Consider the following 15941-nt stretch of genomic DNA (forward strand, 5'->3'; position numbering starts at 1 on the left):
TGACTAAGGAAGAGTAGACAGACCTATTGAACAGATGCAATGCTATACTGGGGATGGGTATAGTGTTTTTGCTGTAATAAGTATCCTTTTATTTAAAAATAAGAAACACCTTTTGATTACTTGACTGGTGGTTGGAAATGTTACTTTTGCTTTAAGTAGAGTTTCAAAGAAAAAGCAACCCATGAGCCCCGGAGGGGAAGGAATACAACAGATGTTGGGCAGTTATCCATTAGCAGCTGGGCAAGATATAGTTGAGGAAACATTTTCTCTGCAATCCCTAACTTGACACTTTGAGAAAACAAAAGAAACTTCAAGCAGGAAGATATGGTTAAGAGAATGAGACATTGGAGGAAGGACCAGAAGGACGAAAGGGAATCAGAGTTTATGGGGTCAGACAACCTAAACTCTCCTCGTCACTACAGAAAGGCAGTTTTTGTAATGAAAGCAAAAATCAGCACAGAAATGACTGAGATGCGAGTGGAGGAAGAGTCCATCTTTGGAGTGGTGGGGGCAGCGGGGGTAGGAGTTGCGAGACATGGTGTCCATTAAGAGGAGTTTCAATTTGGAAGGCAGAATTAGAGAAAAGAAGGTGGTTTGTTTGTGACTGGGAAGGAATTAAGCATATTTGTAGGCTGAAGGGAAGGATCAAGCTGAAAGTGTTAAAGACACAAAAGAGAAAGTGGAAAAAATGCACGAAGGAAGATCCTAGATTCAGGTAGATCAGAGCATGTGGACCGAAGGGAAAGGTCTGGCTTTAGAAAAGAGGCTGGCTAATAAGCAGCATAATCTCTGTCGTGGGTTGAATATGGGCCCTCAAAAAGTTATGTCCATTGCTAAACCTCCAGTACTTATAGATGTGACCTTTATTTGGAAACAAAGTCTTTGCGGATGAAATTAAGGATTTACAGATGAGATCGATCCAGTAACTGGACTGAGAAAAGAGAGGGGGCTTTGAGACACACAGATGCGGAGGAGACCCATAGGAAAAGGCCAGGTGAAGATGGAGAGGCTGGAGTTGTGAGCCCCAAGCCAATGAAAGCTTAGAGCCACCAGAGGCTGAAAAAAGCCAGGAAATTCTCCCCTAGAACCTTCAAGGGGGAGGGTGGCTGTGCTCATACCTTGGCTTCAGAATCCTGGCCTCCAGAAAACTCCAGAATGAATTTCCGTTGTTTTAAGCTACCTGGTCTGTGGTCACTTGTTATGGAAGCCTTGGGAAAATAATACAATCACAAACTCCAGGTTAAAAATGGACCTGTAGAGTGAGCAAACTCAAGATACACTGGCATAGTTCAGAGCTGTGTCCTCACTCACTGGTTGGGTCAGTAGGCCAGTCAGCTTAGTAAAAGTTTGTCCCTGGACCAGTCATGGCTGTGTCAACCTCAGCCATGAATGTGTCCTTCCTAGTCCACATCCAGTCTCCATTTCGCCTTGTACTTCCCATTGCCCTACTTGGCATTTCTCATTGTGCCCCCAATGCTCATCCCAGCTGCTTCTGGTTCAAAGCATTAAATACTCCAGTCTCTCTCTGCAAACCATGTAGGTTTGTATGAAAAATCCAAATAAAAAGGACATGAAGAAAAGGCATGCGATTCTCTCTGTATGTGTATTCTCTGATTTTAATTGAGGCAGATGCTCAATTTCTCTTGGGTACCTATGCAAACACTTACCTTCATGGTTGGTCTAACTTAGTGCTGATTCCTACCACTTAAGTTCAAGTTCCTCAATTCTTCATGACTTAATGTGCCACCAATTACAGCATAACAAGACACAGAGAGTCATTTATCTGAGCCATTTTAGCTCCCTAGCTGGGATTCAAAGAAAGAGGATATTAATTCTATATATCCAACTCATTGAGAAATTCCCAATCTAGAATGATCATAAACCATCCAGATTCCAAGGGAGCTTTAGAAAACACGTGTGATGGACTAACACAATCAAGGAATCCACATTTATTTAGTACCTACATGCTATCAAGTAGTTTGCTAGGTATTAGACATATATGTATAAGTGAGAGGAGTGAGTCTGACCTTCAAAGAACTCATTGTCTCTGTGTGCAGTTAGGAAAAAAGACATTTGATTGAACAATTTGAGTATAATATGATAAGCATTATCTTACAGTGTAAACAGTATAAACTGCTTAGGAAGCTTGGGAAGGGAGTTTTTGGAGATGAGGTAGGGACTCATACTATATACTCTCCATATGCCCCTCTAGATCCACCCTTTTCCCACCTGCTCTGTGCTCTTGGATGTAACCTCTATAAACTGCATCCTCTGGGCACTGGTGCCTTCTGGCTTCCAGATGGTTTCAGTCAATGGGAGGACATGAGAGGGTGAAGGAGAGAGAGCCACCTTCCTTTCACAATGCAGGTTTTCAGGTGCTGCACTGTTCTAGGAGAGGCCACAGCTTCTGACTAGAGGTTGCTCTTATGAATTTGGCCATGTTCCAGTAACTGCTTCCTCCTTCCTGCTTCCAGCAGTTACTAGTCTTGGGCTGCTTCACCATCCCGTCTTGGTTTCCTTTAACTTTGCCTGCACCATTGTGGAGCCCCATCATGCAACTCCCTGCAACCACTCATTAGGGGTGGACCTCCTGTTTCCCCTGATCAATGCTGAGGTCAAGAGATGCTTCCCAGAGAGAGTGGCCTTCTGAAGAATGATTAAGCTTCTGCAGGAGCATGCAGGTGGGGTGGGGTGTCCCAGGCTGAAGTGAGAACACTGTCGCAGCAGGGAGGCCTGGGAGAACACTGCATATTTGGAGGCAAATAAGTAATACCCTCTTAAAAATATTTTTAATGTTTTGTTTATTTTTTGAGAGAGAGACAGACAAACAGTGTGTGAGCAGGGGAGGAGCAGAGAGAGAGGGAGACACAGAATCTGAAGCAGGCTCCAGGCTCTGAGCTGTCAGCACAGAACCCAATGCAGGGCTTGAACCCACAAACCATGAGATCATGACCTGACCCAAAGTCGAATGCCCAACTGACTGAGCCACCCAGGCACCCCAGTAACACTTATCTTCTTATAGAGAGGCCTGAAAGGAGTGGGGAAAGGAAATTAGAAAGCTGAAAGGACTTGGGGGCCATGCTAATACGGCTTTTGGATTTTATCCTGTTTGATGATGGGAAGTTTACAAAATACTGGCAATATTCCAATGTCTTGAAGTTCCAGATACTCAAGTCTTTCTACAAAACCTGGATTTCAGAAATGACAGGCTGGTATAGATCTCTGCTCTGAATTTATGCCTTATTGGTACTGCACTCTTCCCTGTACTGGTTAATAAAATTCACTCTCAGACTGTGTGCTAAGGAAAGCTGTTGACTTTTAAAAACATCAAATCACTTCAAAAGCTTTTTCCTTCTCAGTCCCAATATATTGGGCCTTCAACTTATGTATTAAAGAAAAAGGGAATACTCCTCTTGAGAAATGTCATAGTTTCATTCAATTACAGAAAACTGTTTAACGTGACAGTCTTTCACCAATCTTTATAGAAATAAGTGATTGATCAGAGTTAAGATTCTTGGTTTGGTCTTAGGGAAGGGGGAAGAGGGAGGCCAGAGTAACATCTGGTAAAGACTGGCGGAGGCCTTGTGTGTGGGGGTAAGAAGAAGGAAGCACCAAGAACAAGAAGTTCAGATCAAAGAGGTCTAATAGAACTACAATACAAACAGCAAAGGTAGAAGCTACATCAAAAAAAAAAAAAAGTAAAAAGAGGTGAAACAACCCAAGTATCCACTGACGGATGAATGGACAAACAAAATGTCCTGTATACACACGATGGAATATTATTCAGCCCTAAAAAGGAAGGAAATCCTGACACATATTACAATATGGATGAATCTTAAGGCCACTCATATGAGGTATTTAGAATAGTCAGAATCATAGAGACAGAGAGTAGAAGGGTGGTTGGCAGGGGATGAGGGAAGGAAAAATGAGGAGTTGTTTAAAGGGTATAAATGATCAGTTTTGCCATATAAAAAAAATTCCAGAGCCAGACTGCACAACTGTGAGAATATATTTAACACTATGGAAGTATACACTTGAAAATGGTTGATGACAAATTTTACATTATGTGAGTTTACTACAATTTCTAAACAGTTGAAAATGGTAAAATTAATTTTAAGACTATATTCTATTTAGGGGTGCCCGGGCAGCTCTATTGGTTAAGCATCTGACTCTTGGTTTCAGCTCAGGTCATGATCTCACAGTTCATGGGTTCGAGCCCTGGGTCAGGCTCCATGGAGCTTGCTTGAGATTCTCTCTCTCCCCACCTCCCAGCCCTCCCCTGCTCCTGTGCACTCTCTCTCTCTCTCAAAATAAATAAACTTTGAAAAAAGAATGTATTTTAGTTAAACCATTATATCTGCAACATTATCATTTCAATATGTAATCAATACAAATTTATTAAGATAATCTATACTTTTTTCATACTGAGCTGTTGAGATTTGTCGTGTTTTTTTATTTACACTTAGGGCACACCTCAGTTTGAACAAGCAACATTTTATGTGTTCAATAGCCACATGTGGCTAACTGCTACCATATTGGACAGCGCAGTTCTAGAGCTAAGAACAAAGGCAGGTGCACCAGAGGCTTGCCCCATGATGATATTTTTCTTCAGAGCCCTCTACTTTTAGTAACTTGCCTTTGAGGTAACCTCAGGCATGAGCTAAGACCTAAGTTTTTTTTGTGCAGCATCATAGGAAGATGATCTAAAAGCCATCCCAGAACCCCAAGTTGAAAGAGATCAAAAAAGGCACTGAGCCCACCTCTACTGTCCCAGGCAAAGCCTTTGCTGCGACTGCTCCGGCCCTTGATCATCGCCAAAGTGGCACATCAGTGAGGTGCAGTCAGAGGTAACAGACGCTTGGAGTTAGACTCCCTAGCTCTGTGACCCTGGACAAACCGCTTAAGATCTCAGAGCTTGAATTTCTTCGTCGGCGCAATAGGGACAAAGATGGTAGCCTCTCAAAAGGGTGTCGTGGGCATCGCATCAGTGCTCGCACAAAGCCACGGTAAAAGGTGACACAGCAAAAAGTGTAACTTTTCAAGTGGAGACACAGATTCTCTTTTTCCCTCCATGATTCCTTCCTTCCCCCCGCCCGATCCTTATACACAAGTCTCCATCTACCCTCTGGCCTAGCCTCCTAGTCTTTCATTTTTTTAAATCTGCAAAAAATGGGAATAATCCTAGGAACCACTGCATAGGACGGCTGTGAGTAGTGAGGGTACTAATGGAGATGTAGCACTTAACCCATGTCCCGGCACACAGAAAATCTTGATGAAGTGGAAGGTGCTGCTGCTGGGTGACAGACTGCAGAAGTAACAGGGAATAAAGCGGGCACCATTCTCGCTTCTGAGTATAAACTTGCAGGAAGCTAGCCCTGAAACCAATAATACAAAGATCGGGGATTGCCATGTGGGAAGTGCAGAGTGTCATCATATGGGAAGTCCTTAGTAACATCTTTCTTAAATACTTGTGCTACAACTTGAAAGCCTGTCATCCTTGGTAGGCAAGGCTTTCCTCTCACTGGCAGATCATGAGCACACCATTTCCCTTGGTTTGTCCATCATCTGAAACAGCAACACCCCTGTTCCTTCTTAGACCACTGCCCCATCTTTCCACTTGAATTCAGACACACCAGTGGCTCGCCAGTTTTGTGAAGCAGTGCTTCTTCTCTTAAGCCCTTGCAGACTGAGTCACTAATACCCTTTAAAAATTCATATTTATCGGGGCGCCTGGGTGGCGCAGTCGGTTAAGCGTCCGACTTCAGTCAGGTCACGATCTCGCGGTCTGTGAGTTCGAGCCCCGCGTCGGGCTCTGGGCTGATGGCTCAGAGCCTGGAGCCTGTTTCCGATTCTGTGTCTCCCTCTCTCTCTGCCCCTCGCCCGTTCATGCTCTGTCTCTCTCTCTGTCCCAAAAATAAATAAACGTTGAAAAAAAAATTAAAAAAAAATTCATATTTATCAAACCCGCTTATGTATGGTAAGAAAATCTTGCTCCCAAGACACAAGTCCTTTCTCTCTGTGCAGGTTAGGGTCTGCAAATGTATGCCGAGTTTCTGTGTGGCTCCCACTGGGCAATCTCGGCCTTTGCACGAATAATTACAGAATGAACAAGAGCTTAGCACTAAAGCAATTTACGGTGAGCTACACAGGAGGTGAGAAGAGCACAGATTAATCTCCAAATGGACAAAGTACAAGGGAAGAGGAAATAAGAGAAATAATAAATCGTTGAAAAAGTTGTCTTGATAGGAGGTAGGAACCGAAAAAGAAGCATTCTACAGCTCTTATTTGATGAGAGTTGGCATTCAGCCCTGTCTGCCCTACATCATTAAAGTCCATGCATTTGGGAGGACACAAGGCAGTGAGACTCTACGGTATGGTTCCTTTTACCCCGATAAGCTTAGCTAGTCCTCACCTTCCCAAGGACCCTACTCCCATCTACTCTGTCAGGCCTCAGCCGCAACTCTTGCCCAAGGAGTGAGTTTACCTCTCTGCTGGCTCCGTCAGGGTTGGGGAGGGAGACAGAAGGGCAAAGAAGCCTGCCAGGATTGAGCTCAAGGGCTTGGAGACAACCCGAAGCTAGCTTCCCCTCCTGTGATCCCTGCTCATCTTTCTCAGGTGGTCTGATACAGGATGGAGAGCTTCTGCCCCTCTCTTCACTCCTTACAGAAATAGAAAGAGGGGTCTGCTGCACTTGGGATTCCTCACGGGAATTCTTGACAAAGTATGGAAGCTGAGGAGCTGCAGACTTGTCCTGGGGAGGATGATGCTGCCTGGCTTAATTGGACTCAAAGCCAGATTTAAAGAAGTGACCAGTGTCTTTTTATAGCTCCTAATTTAGACAGAGAGAGAAAAAAAGAATCTAATGTGCCTAAGTCTCTAGATAAATCTACCTTTCTCCAGACTATATTACTGATGGCTTTGGACAGTGAAAATATGTTACAGAGAACAGTTTGGTAATAGGCACGAAAAGCCACAAAAATATTCATATTTTTTTACCTTGCTAATATCAATATTAAGAATTCATCCCCCCCCAATGTTTTTATAAGGAGAAATAAAACTGCTTTATGCCCAGAAATATTCACAGTGGCGTAACAATCATGGGAAAACATAGAAGCAATTTAAATAGCCAAAAACTGCTAAACAGATTATGGCATATCCATTTAAGGGATTAATCCATTTAATCCAGTCACAATTAACCATCTATGTGAAAACTGGCTGGAAGACGGGAAAGTGTTTATGGAATAATACTGGGAAAATAAATGGTGAAAATAAATATTTCTAGACTGTGGTTACAATTGTGTCAAAAAGGCATGCTTGGACAAAGGCTGGGAGAGAGCACAGAGAAGAAACGGGATGCTAAAAGGGCAATATTAAGACAAAGTCTTTAAAAAAACAAACAAACCCAGTTTGTAATGTTTCCACAATGCATCCTTACCAATAACAGCAAAAGTAAATCATAGCAAAGCATAGGCATCAGATTACTCATCTTGCCTCATTTCTTTGGCTTTCCCTGAGTTGCTTAAGTTAGGTCCTTCCAACTTGAATGGCAAGGCTCCCCACGTGCAGCGGATGGAGCCCAGATAGCATGATACTGCAAATACTGAAATATTGAGCCCTTCCCACTGGGATGGCCAGTTGGGTCTCCTAGCCACTCATCTCCAACTTTGAGCAGCCTCATCTATTGACCCTGGAGTGCTGTGGTATGAGGTTGGAAGGTGCTCCCTGGGTGACAGGATTCCCCATAAAGCAATGCCCTGGTTTACATTTCATGCACACCCCATAACAACTTGAGAGCTGGGGCCCTGACCCCTAGTATAACAGCATTCAGTTTTCCACCCAAGCATTGGCAGACTGCTCTCCTCTGGACCAAGTCCCAGATGAAGTGTCTCTGACTCTTCTGCCTTCATTATGTACAACTGCCCAAAGACTGTTCTTAGGACAAGGGAAGTGTCCTTCCTTAGAACCCTCCTTCTCCCCTTTTTCCTTTTGTCCTGCAGAAGATAAACTTGTGGTGCACTGACTGCAAATACTCATGCACGTAAACATTCAGCCTGACATGCTCAGCCACGTCTAAGCTTCTAAAGCCAGAAGAAAGGAAGCAAGGGTGGGAAAACAACAAAAAAAAGAACAACAAAAAAAAGGTCTTCAGAAAAACAGAGCACAAGCAAGTTTATGACCAGGTGTACTTTTGCTCAGCTCATTATTTAGCGTCAGTAACAATAACCCAGAGATGCTAACTAGCCCAAGAAAACCTGCAGCTAGCTACACTAGTGGTTTAAAAAAAACATTCTCTCCGGCCGTTTTTCAGCTTCAATCTACCCAGTGTTCACAGTAATTTCCAGAGCCTGAAAACAACAACAACATAAAAACAAGATAAAACAAAACAAAACAAAAAAACTGAAAACAAACAAACAAAAAAAACCCCACAAAACTTTCCCCAAGTTCAAGAAGGCATCAATGCTGTCAACCCTGAGAGACCTACTTATTTTATCCTGGGTTGAGAAAATGCATGAAATACAACCCATGCTTTTCTAAGCCCGGGAGGTACCCGTTGAACTCTTTTACCAGTGGGAAATGAGAGGTTAAATTGTGTTGGATTTGTGGCTGTTTACTACAGACATCTAGAACTGTGAACCAGAGATACAAAAGTCACCCTTGCCCCTTTGTGGCTAGCAGGATTGTAAACACCCCTGCAGGAGAACAGCTCTGTGGCAAAGAATCTCCGTGAGAGCTACACATCTGCAAAAGAAACTTGGGAAAGAAACCCTCTGGAAGAGTCCTTCCACTCAGGAAAGCTCTCTCTGGCTCAGGGATCTTTCTGCCATGCAGCCCACTCTCAAGGATGAAGAAGAAGAAGAAGGAGAAGAAGAAGAAGAAGAAGAAGAAGAAGAAGAAGAAGAAGAAGAAGAAAAAAAAAAAAAAAAAAAAAAAAAAAAAAAAAGACAATATTCCCCCACCTGCTGCTTGGACTTAGTATACGACCAGCGGAGAAAATGCAAGTGCGTGTGGGCACGTTCTTGCACTTCCTTTGGAAGAGGAGGGCAGATCCCAAATGCACTTGTTAATTGTGTAAACCATTCCTCCCACCCCCTGCCACGGAAAGCCCCAACTCATACACGCACGCCCACCTCACGGCCAAGCCCCCTCCCCAGCATTCCTTTCTCAGCTTTAGAGAAATCATAAAATGCTACTCACATGTGGCAGCTTCAGCCTCCCTTTACCTCTCCCCAGCCTGTGCACGGGCTCCGGTCGCGGCTGCTGCTGCTGCTGCTGCTGTTGCTGCTGCTGCTGCTGTTGCTGCTGCTGCTGCTTTTTCTGTTGCAAGTGAAACAAACCTTCATCGACAGAGATGGTTTTCCTCTGGGTTGCTTTGTCTGAGATTCCCCAGATGAACACCGACTCGTTTATGTCATTATGTGAGTTCGATAGCTCCCCTAACACAGGAAAGGCTTTGGGGCTGTCATCTTCCACGGGCTGGGCTTCTGGTGAGAGAAACAACAGACCTGAAACTGACAACTGATCACATCAAAACACTCCAGGGGATGGCAACCCAAGACTACAGAAGTAACACATTAGCTCGCAATGATACCATGCACAGCGTAGATCATCTGTCTTCTCCTGGCACTGTGAGCCTAACCAAGTTGAAGAGACATTATTTATGAACTAACAGCTTCCAGAATGACTCCAGGTGAAGCCATATGGGCATTATAAAGCATAGTGTCACAGAAGGATTCTGTATCCAACGTTCTGGATCCAACGTTGTTGACATAAATAAGGGGGGCGGGGGGAGGAGGGTAATACCATTTGGTGGCTAAAAGTTAAAGGCTTTCAGATGGACCAAGGTTTACATACATTGAAGTAGACTTAGGTTCAAATGTGAGCTCCATCACTTATTAGCTGTGTCAATTTGGGAAAACTCCTTATTTTCTCCAAGTCTCTCTCTTCATCAGCACATTAGGGATAATAAAACTTAATGTATAGAAGAGCTACAGGAGGGAAGTGCAATGGTATATATTAACTATCACATTCAATGCATGTCACAGAGTAGGTACCCCATAAGAGAAATAAAGATCCCTCACCTGGTGGTAGTATTTGCTTGCTTTGGGGACTCGTCATCTCTTAATGAGGAACCTTGTGATTGTATTATAAAACACCAGGATCATTCCAATGGTCTATGTAATTAATTGCTTCCTCAGAGGAAACGAATCATGATACTTTACATATTTGGATAAACCATAAGTTTCAGCTCTCAGGCATGTAAAAATGCTGGGATGGCCATTTCCCAGATATGAGAAACAGAGTCACTGGTTTATGAAAATTGCTCAAAAAGGGGGAAGACACTGATTCTTACTGCTTTGCCTTAGAAACAGACTTATGAGAACAGAATGCAAATCTACTTTCACTGAAGGCCTTCATTTAGGAGGGCTGGATTTCTCATGACTGACCTATTTTGAACAAGGGGATCCTCAGCAGGGAAATCTGTATTCATTTCAAAGAGTAAATAAGTCCAGGTGATGAAAAAAAACCCAAAATGTTGATGCCGGGTGGACCTATGAGACGCTCCATGGGGGAAAAGAACCTCACTTTTCCCACCTGAGAACACTGATGTTCGGGAGCTGGTCAGTACTGACCCATCTCTCATTTCCCACTATCTCCAAAGCAGCAGAAGAAAGCTTGAGCAACTGCTAGTTGTTGTTTGGGGGATTTCTACCATATTGAGGTGGTTTCAGTGGAGCCAACATAAATGAGACCCAGGGTTGACAAATGGCATAACCCAGTCCACCACGCCTCATCTTACCCCACAAAGGATGTTAGTTGGAAAGTATGCTTCTGGGTCCCAGACATATGCCACCGTTCTCCAGGTGAATCAGTGTGAATGAACAAATGTTAAAAACCTAGATCAGAGCAGTTGCTGATAAAGGGAAGACTGAGGAGGAAAAGAAATAACTAAATGGTCAACCAAATCCCAAATAGGTTCCTTGTAAGAGTTCAAAAAGCTTCAATAGGATCCCACAAACATGGAAGGAACATTCTCTGAGGAATTTGTGCCAAGTACGTGGCATAGTGTCCACTACATTGTAAATGCTCAATGAATGTTAGTAGCTGATAAGAAAAATAACCAATAAAGAGAGAGATGAGGGAATTTCTCATAAGGAATTTGAGCTCATAAATTATACTGGACATGATGCTAACATTTTGCCATGTTGTCTCATTCAATTCTCACAGCAACTTGAAAGAGAGATATAAATCCCCAATTTGTGGTTAAGGAAATTGAGGCGTAGGAACTTAAACAACAAAAGCTTGTTCACAAAGTCCCACCACATTTACCCAACTACTAGCATCTGTGCCTTTAGGCTCTGCTTCCCTCACATTACTGTGGATGAACTGTCCATTCCCCCAAAAGTCAACTCTTGCCTACTCAAGGACATCACTGCAACCATTTGTCCTTGTCTTTCCTTCACCATCAATTTTTCCTTCTATACTATATCATTCTCAACACCTGTATGTTAATTGTTATCCTATGTGTAAAACATACCTTCAGTTGATCCCATATCCCCTTCCAGCTACTACCTGCTTATATCCCCTATGTATAGTAAATATCCTCTCAAGAATGGTCAAAACTCATTGTCTAAACTCCCCCTTCTCTCTTGAACTCACTCCAGTCTGGCTTTTACTGCTACCACTCTACCTGCCCTTGTCACTCTAAACTGCCAGTCAAAATTGCTTTTGCCAAAGTTACTGAAAACCTCCATGTTGCTATCTCCACTTGGCCTACCAGCATCACTTGACATGGGTAAGCAATTTTCTCTTCATTGAAACTTCCTTCAGTTGGCTCCCAGGACCTCACACTACCAGGGTTTTCCTTCTATCTCACCGGTTGTCCCTCCTCAGGCATCCCTATTGGCAGCTCTCTCTTCTAGTTACTGGAGAGAGAGTGCTGGGAGGGAGTTAGAAGCCCAGACTCTGAAGCCAGACAGCCCAGGTTGGAATTCTGGCTACACAACTCAGCAAGTGTTATGACCTTGGCCAAGTTACTTAACCTCTTTCTTCCAGTTTCCTCGTCTATAAAATAAAGGTAATAACAGTAACCGCCTTATGAGGTTGTCATGAAAATTGAAGGAGTTCATATACGAAAACACTCAGAACAAGGTCTGGTACGCAGTAAGTGCTACATGAGCATTAACTATTTTTATTATCCACTTCTTAACATCAAGTGCCTAAGGGCTCAGCCCTTGGAGACTGTCCTTCTCTGGGTGATCTCATTATTTCTCATTGTTTTAAATAACATCTAGAGGCATATTGAAATGTACAGTCTAGCTAGACCTCTCCTCTACAAGGTGCAGTGGCCTAATTAGGATCTTCTCTTACACGTTTAATAAGCATCTCAAACTTAATATATCCAAAACCAAACACCTGGTTTTTTCAACTAACCTGTTCCTCACATCGTTTTCTTCATCTCAGTTGACCACTCCATCTCTCCAATTGCTCAGGTCAAAAACCTTGAAGTAATTCTTGACTCTCTTTCCCTCACACCTGACATGCAGTCTGTCCACAAATCCTGATGACACTATCTTTCAATATATCCACAATTTGACTACCTCTCACTTTCTCCATGGCTACTCACCTGGTCTAAGACACTATAATCTCTTGCATGGATCATTTCAATAGCTTCTTAACCATTCTTCATGCTCCTAACCCTTCTCTCCTGTAGTCTATTGTCAACACGGTGCAATCTTTCAAAACTTGGAGCTAGATCATACCATTCCCTTGCTTGAAACACTCCATAAGCTTTTCACCTCACTTAGGAAAACACAGGCCATGTCTTTATTGGCCTACAAGGTTTGACCCTATGCCTACCCCCCTTCTTATACCTCCTTGAAATCATCTCCTATTACTCTCCCCATTTCTCTGAACACCCTGGACATAAAGCCCTCTTGCCTACCATGAGACCCATCTCAGGGCCTTTGAACTTGCCATTTTCTGTGCCTGGAACACTCTGCCCCCACAAGCCTAACAGATTCATTTCTTTACTCCTTCAGCTCTCTTTCCAGTGTCACTCTCTTGTTGACACCTTCCCTGATCACCCTATTTAAAACTGTTCTCCTCTTGGCACTCCCTTTCCCCCAAAGTGTACTTTTGCCCATAGTTCTAATCACCAAATATTTCCTATTTGTGTGTGTATTGTCTCCCAAAGCCTCCCCCTATGAGAATGTAAGCTTCATGAAAGTTTGACTTTTTTTTTTAAACTCTTTTTGTCACTGCTGTTCATAGTGCTTTAGCATATGCACCAAGTAAATGTTCATTAAATATTTTTTGAATTGATGGATGGAACTAAAAGGATTCAATCTCTTATCAAAGGTCACAGAGTTAATACATGACAAAGTTAAACAGATATGTCTGCTTCCATAGCCCATATTATTTCCAGTGCACAGGCAGTGTCTCTACCAATGTATTAATGCAAATCATTCTAGACGTACATAGAAAAGCAATGTTTTAATTTCTATCGACTAGTGGGGTTTTGCTACGTTTCAGTGTTTTCAGGCTGCATGTCTGTCATTGCTTGCTAACGTTTCTATCAACAAAATACTGTGTGAGCTACAAGTGTATTTTACCAAAGGGGAGAACAGCCACTTTATTCCTTTGAATAGATTTATTGAAATCAACGTTCTGGCTGAAATGAGAATTTTCCTTATGGCAGATGTCCTTGACTATCTATTCAGAGATAAGAAACAATCACTAACACCTTTTAGATTTCTTTTGTGTGCCAAATTATTTGAGAAAAAACAAACAATTCCCTGGAATTACTGAATTTTCAAAACATGTTTCAGGAGTGGTAGTTGAGCACTGTAAGGGACCAGAGACTCTGAGTTGTTTTCAACAATATACGGGAAAATAAATTCATTTTTCTTTTTCTTTTTTTTTTCTTTTTTAAAAATCTTTTTATTTATTTTTGAAGGAGAGAGAGAGAGACAGAGCATGAGCGGGGGAGGAGCAGAGAGAGAGGGACACAGAATTTGAAGCAGACTCCATGCTCTAAGCTGTCGGCACAGAGCCCGATGCGGAACTTGAACTCACGAACTGTGAGATCATGACCTGAGCCGAAGTTGGATGCTTAACCGACTGAGCCACCCAGGCACCCCTAAATTCATTTTTCTTTTGTAACTTTTCATTTGTCACTTTGAGGATCTCTTAATATAGATGAATCTATCTATCAGGAAAAACATGCTGTCCTCATGGGGCAGAATACTAAAAGACCCTCCATTGTGGGAGAACACCAGTGAAGTGGCAAAGATCTCTGGCTTAGGAGTCAGAAATTTAGGCTCCATTCCCAGTTCTTGTCCCTGAAATCTGAATGACCTTGGGGAAAGCTCTTCAGTCCACTTGGCGTCTAATTTTTTTTTTTTTTATCTATATGAAGAAGGATTTAGACTAGTGTATCTCTGTTATCCCATTTGATGTTTAAATTTCTGTTACACCATGAGTTCTGTTTCCAGTTATGAGGGTAGACATATTCCATACCACAAGTAACTGATAACTGAGTTTAAGCACATAGACTCTGGTTATAAGCAGACCAAATCTACCTGGTCCATGTCAAAATGTATTAGTGATTTCATTCATCTAAAAAGTACCTACCATATATTTACCACTCTGTTACATGTTGAGTATACAAAAAGAAGCAAAACCAGTCTTTGTATTAAAGGGGTTCAGAGCCTAATATAGAATATACCAAATCACACAGAAAATATGATGCTGTGATGGTGTGGGAAACAAAGGAGGGCCACTTGATTAAGTCTGGAACTTAGAAAGGCTTTTTGGAAGGAGTGATCCTTGAGCAGAATCTTTCAAGAATGAAAAGTTGTCCAGAAGGACAAAGGTAAAAAGGGATGAAGTTGATGATCCAGATGGAGAAATATCACCCCTACTGGTTAGAAAGCTGCCAGAATTGGACCACGTTTAACCAATTGAGATTTTGGGGTGGAAATCTGACTTTACATCTTTTTAAAAATTTATTTAAATTCCAGTTAGTTAACATATAGCGTAGTCTTGGTTTCAAGAGTAGAACCCAGTGATTCATCTCTTACATATGACACCCAGTGCTCATCCCAGAAAGTCCCCTCCTTAATGCCCATCACCCATTTAGCCCATCCCCTCACACATCCCCCCTCCAGCAACCCTCAGTTTGTTCTCTGTAAGTAAGAGTCTCCTTCTCTGTATGGTTTGCCTCCCTCTGTGTTTTTTATCTGACTTTACATCTTATTTCTCCTGCTATTCTCTGAAAATTTTAAAGTTCTTATCTTTTCTTTGTTCATCACAAGCACAGGAAGAGATTTGGGTTTCAGAGTCTGATCAACAGAATTGCGTACAAAAAGAAGGCAAAGGAACTGAACAAGGTAAAATCTGCAAATTATCCATACTTACATTCCTTTGGTAATATCATCCTTGTGTCCTGCCATCTGTTATCTTCTGCCCCTGCCCCTCACTATTCTGCTGAGTAATTTGTGTAGTTGTACACAACCATTCAGAATGTGTTGGCATTCATTAAGTAAAGATATAATATGTCTGAATCGATCTTGCATGAGGAAATGTTTCATCCTGGAAAGTAGGACGGGACACAGGTACCAGACATCCTGGGCTTGAGTCCTGACCAAAACTCACCTTCTTCATCTGAAAATGGGAGATGATAATAGTACATACTTTAGAGGTTTGTGAAATTAAATTAGATAATCCACAGAAATCTCTTAGCACAATGCCTGGCACAAGGGAAGAGTTCGATAAATTCTAGTTGTTTAATTCAGGCATCTGCATCTGAAAACCACACTAACTTAAGTGTTGGGTCACTTGATGGACTCCTCATGTTCAACAATGAAAATCAGAACTAAATAGTCTTTAACTATAATGCATAAGTCATTGCTCAAGCAATTGCTAAAGCAATCCAATCA

General features: G+C 42.3%; 1 protein-coding gene across 3 annotated transcripts in view; it reads right to left on the reverse strand.

Annotated features, from left to right (window-relative positions):
* Positions 1-15941, reverse strand: part of ANKFN1 (ankyrin repeat and fibronectin type III domain containing 1) — a 459993-nt gene that overhangs the window by 389112 nt on the left and 54940 nt on the right. For 2 of the 3 annotated variants that reach the window (XM_053211570.1, XM_053211568.1), the window contains exon 2: positions 9196-9482. In XM_053211570.1, the coding sequence (XP_053067545.1) occupies positions 9196-9482 (287 nt within the window). Of the gene's footprint in view, positions 1-9195; positions 9483-9589; positions 9672-15941 lie in introns of those variants that run through there. The other variant, XM_053211569.1, reaches the window with a different exon arrangement.

This window comes from Acinonyx jubatus, chromosome E1 (assembly GCF_027475565.1).
Source record: "Acinonyx jubatus isolate Ajub_Pintada_27869175 chromosome E1, VMU_Ajub_asm_v1.0, whole genome shotgun sequence".
Lineage (NCBI taxonomy): Eukaryota > Metazoa > Chordata > Mammalia > Carnivora > Felidae > Acinonyx > Acinonyx jubatus.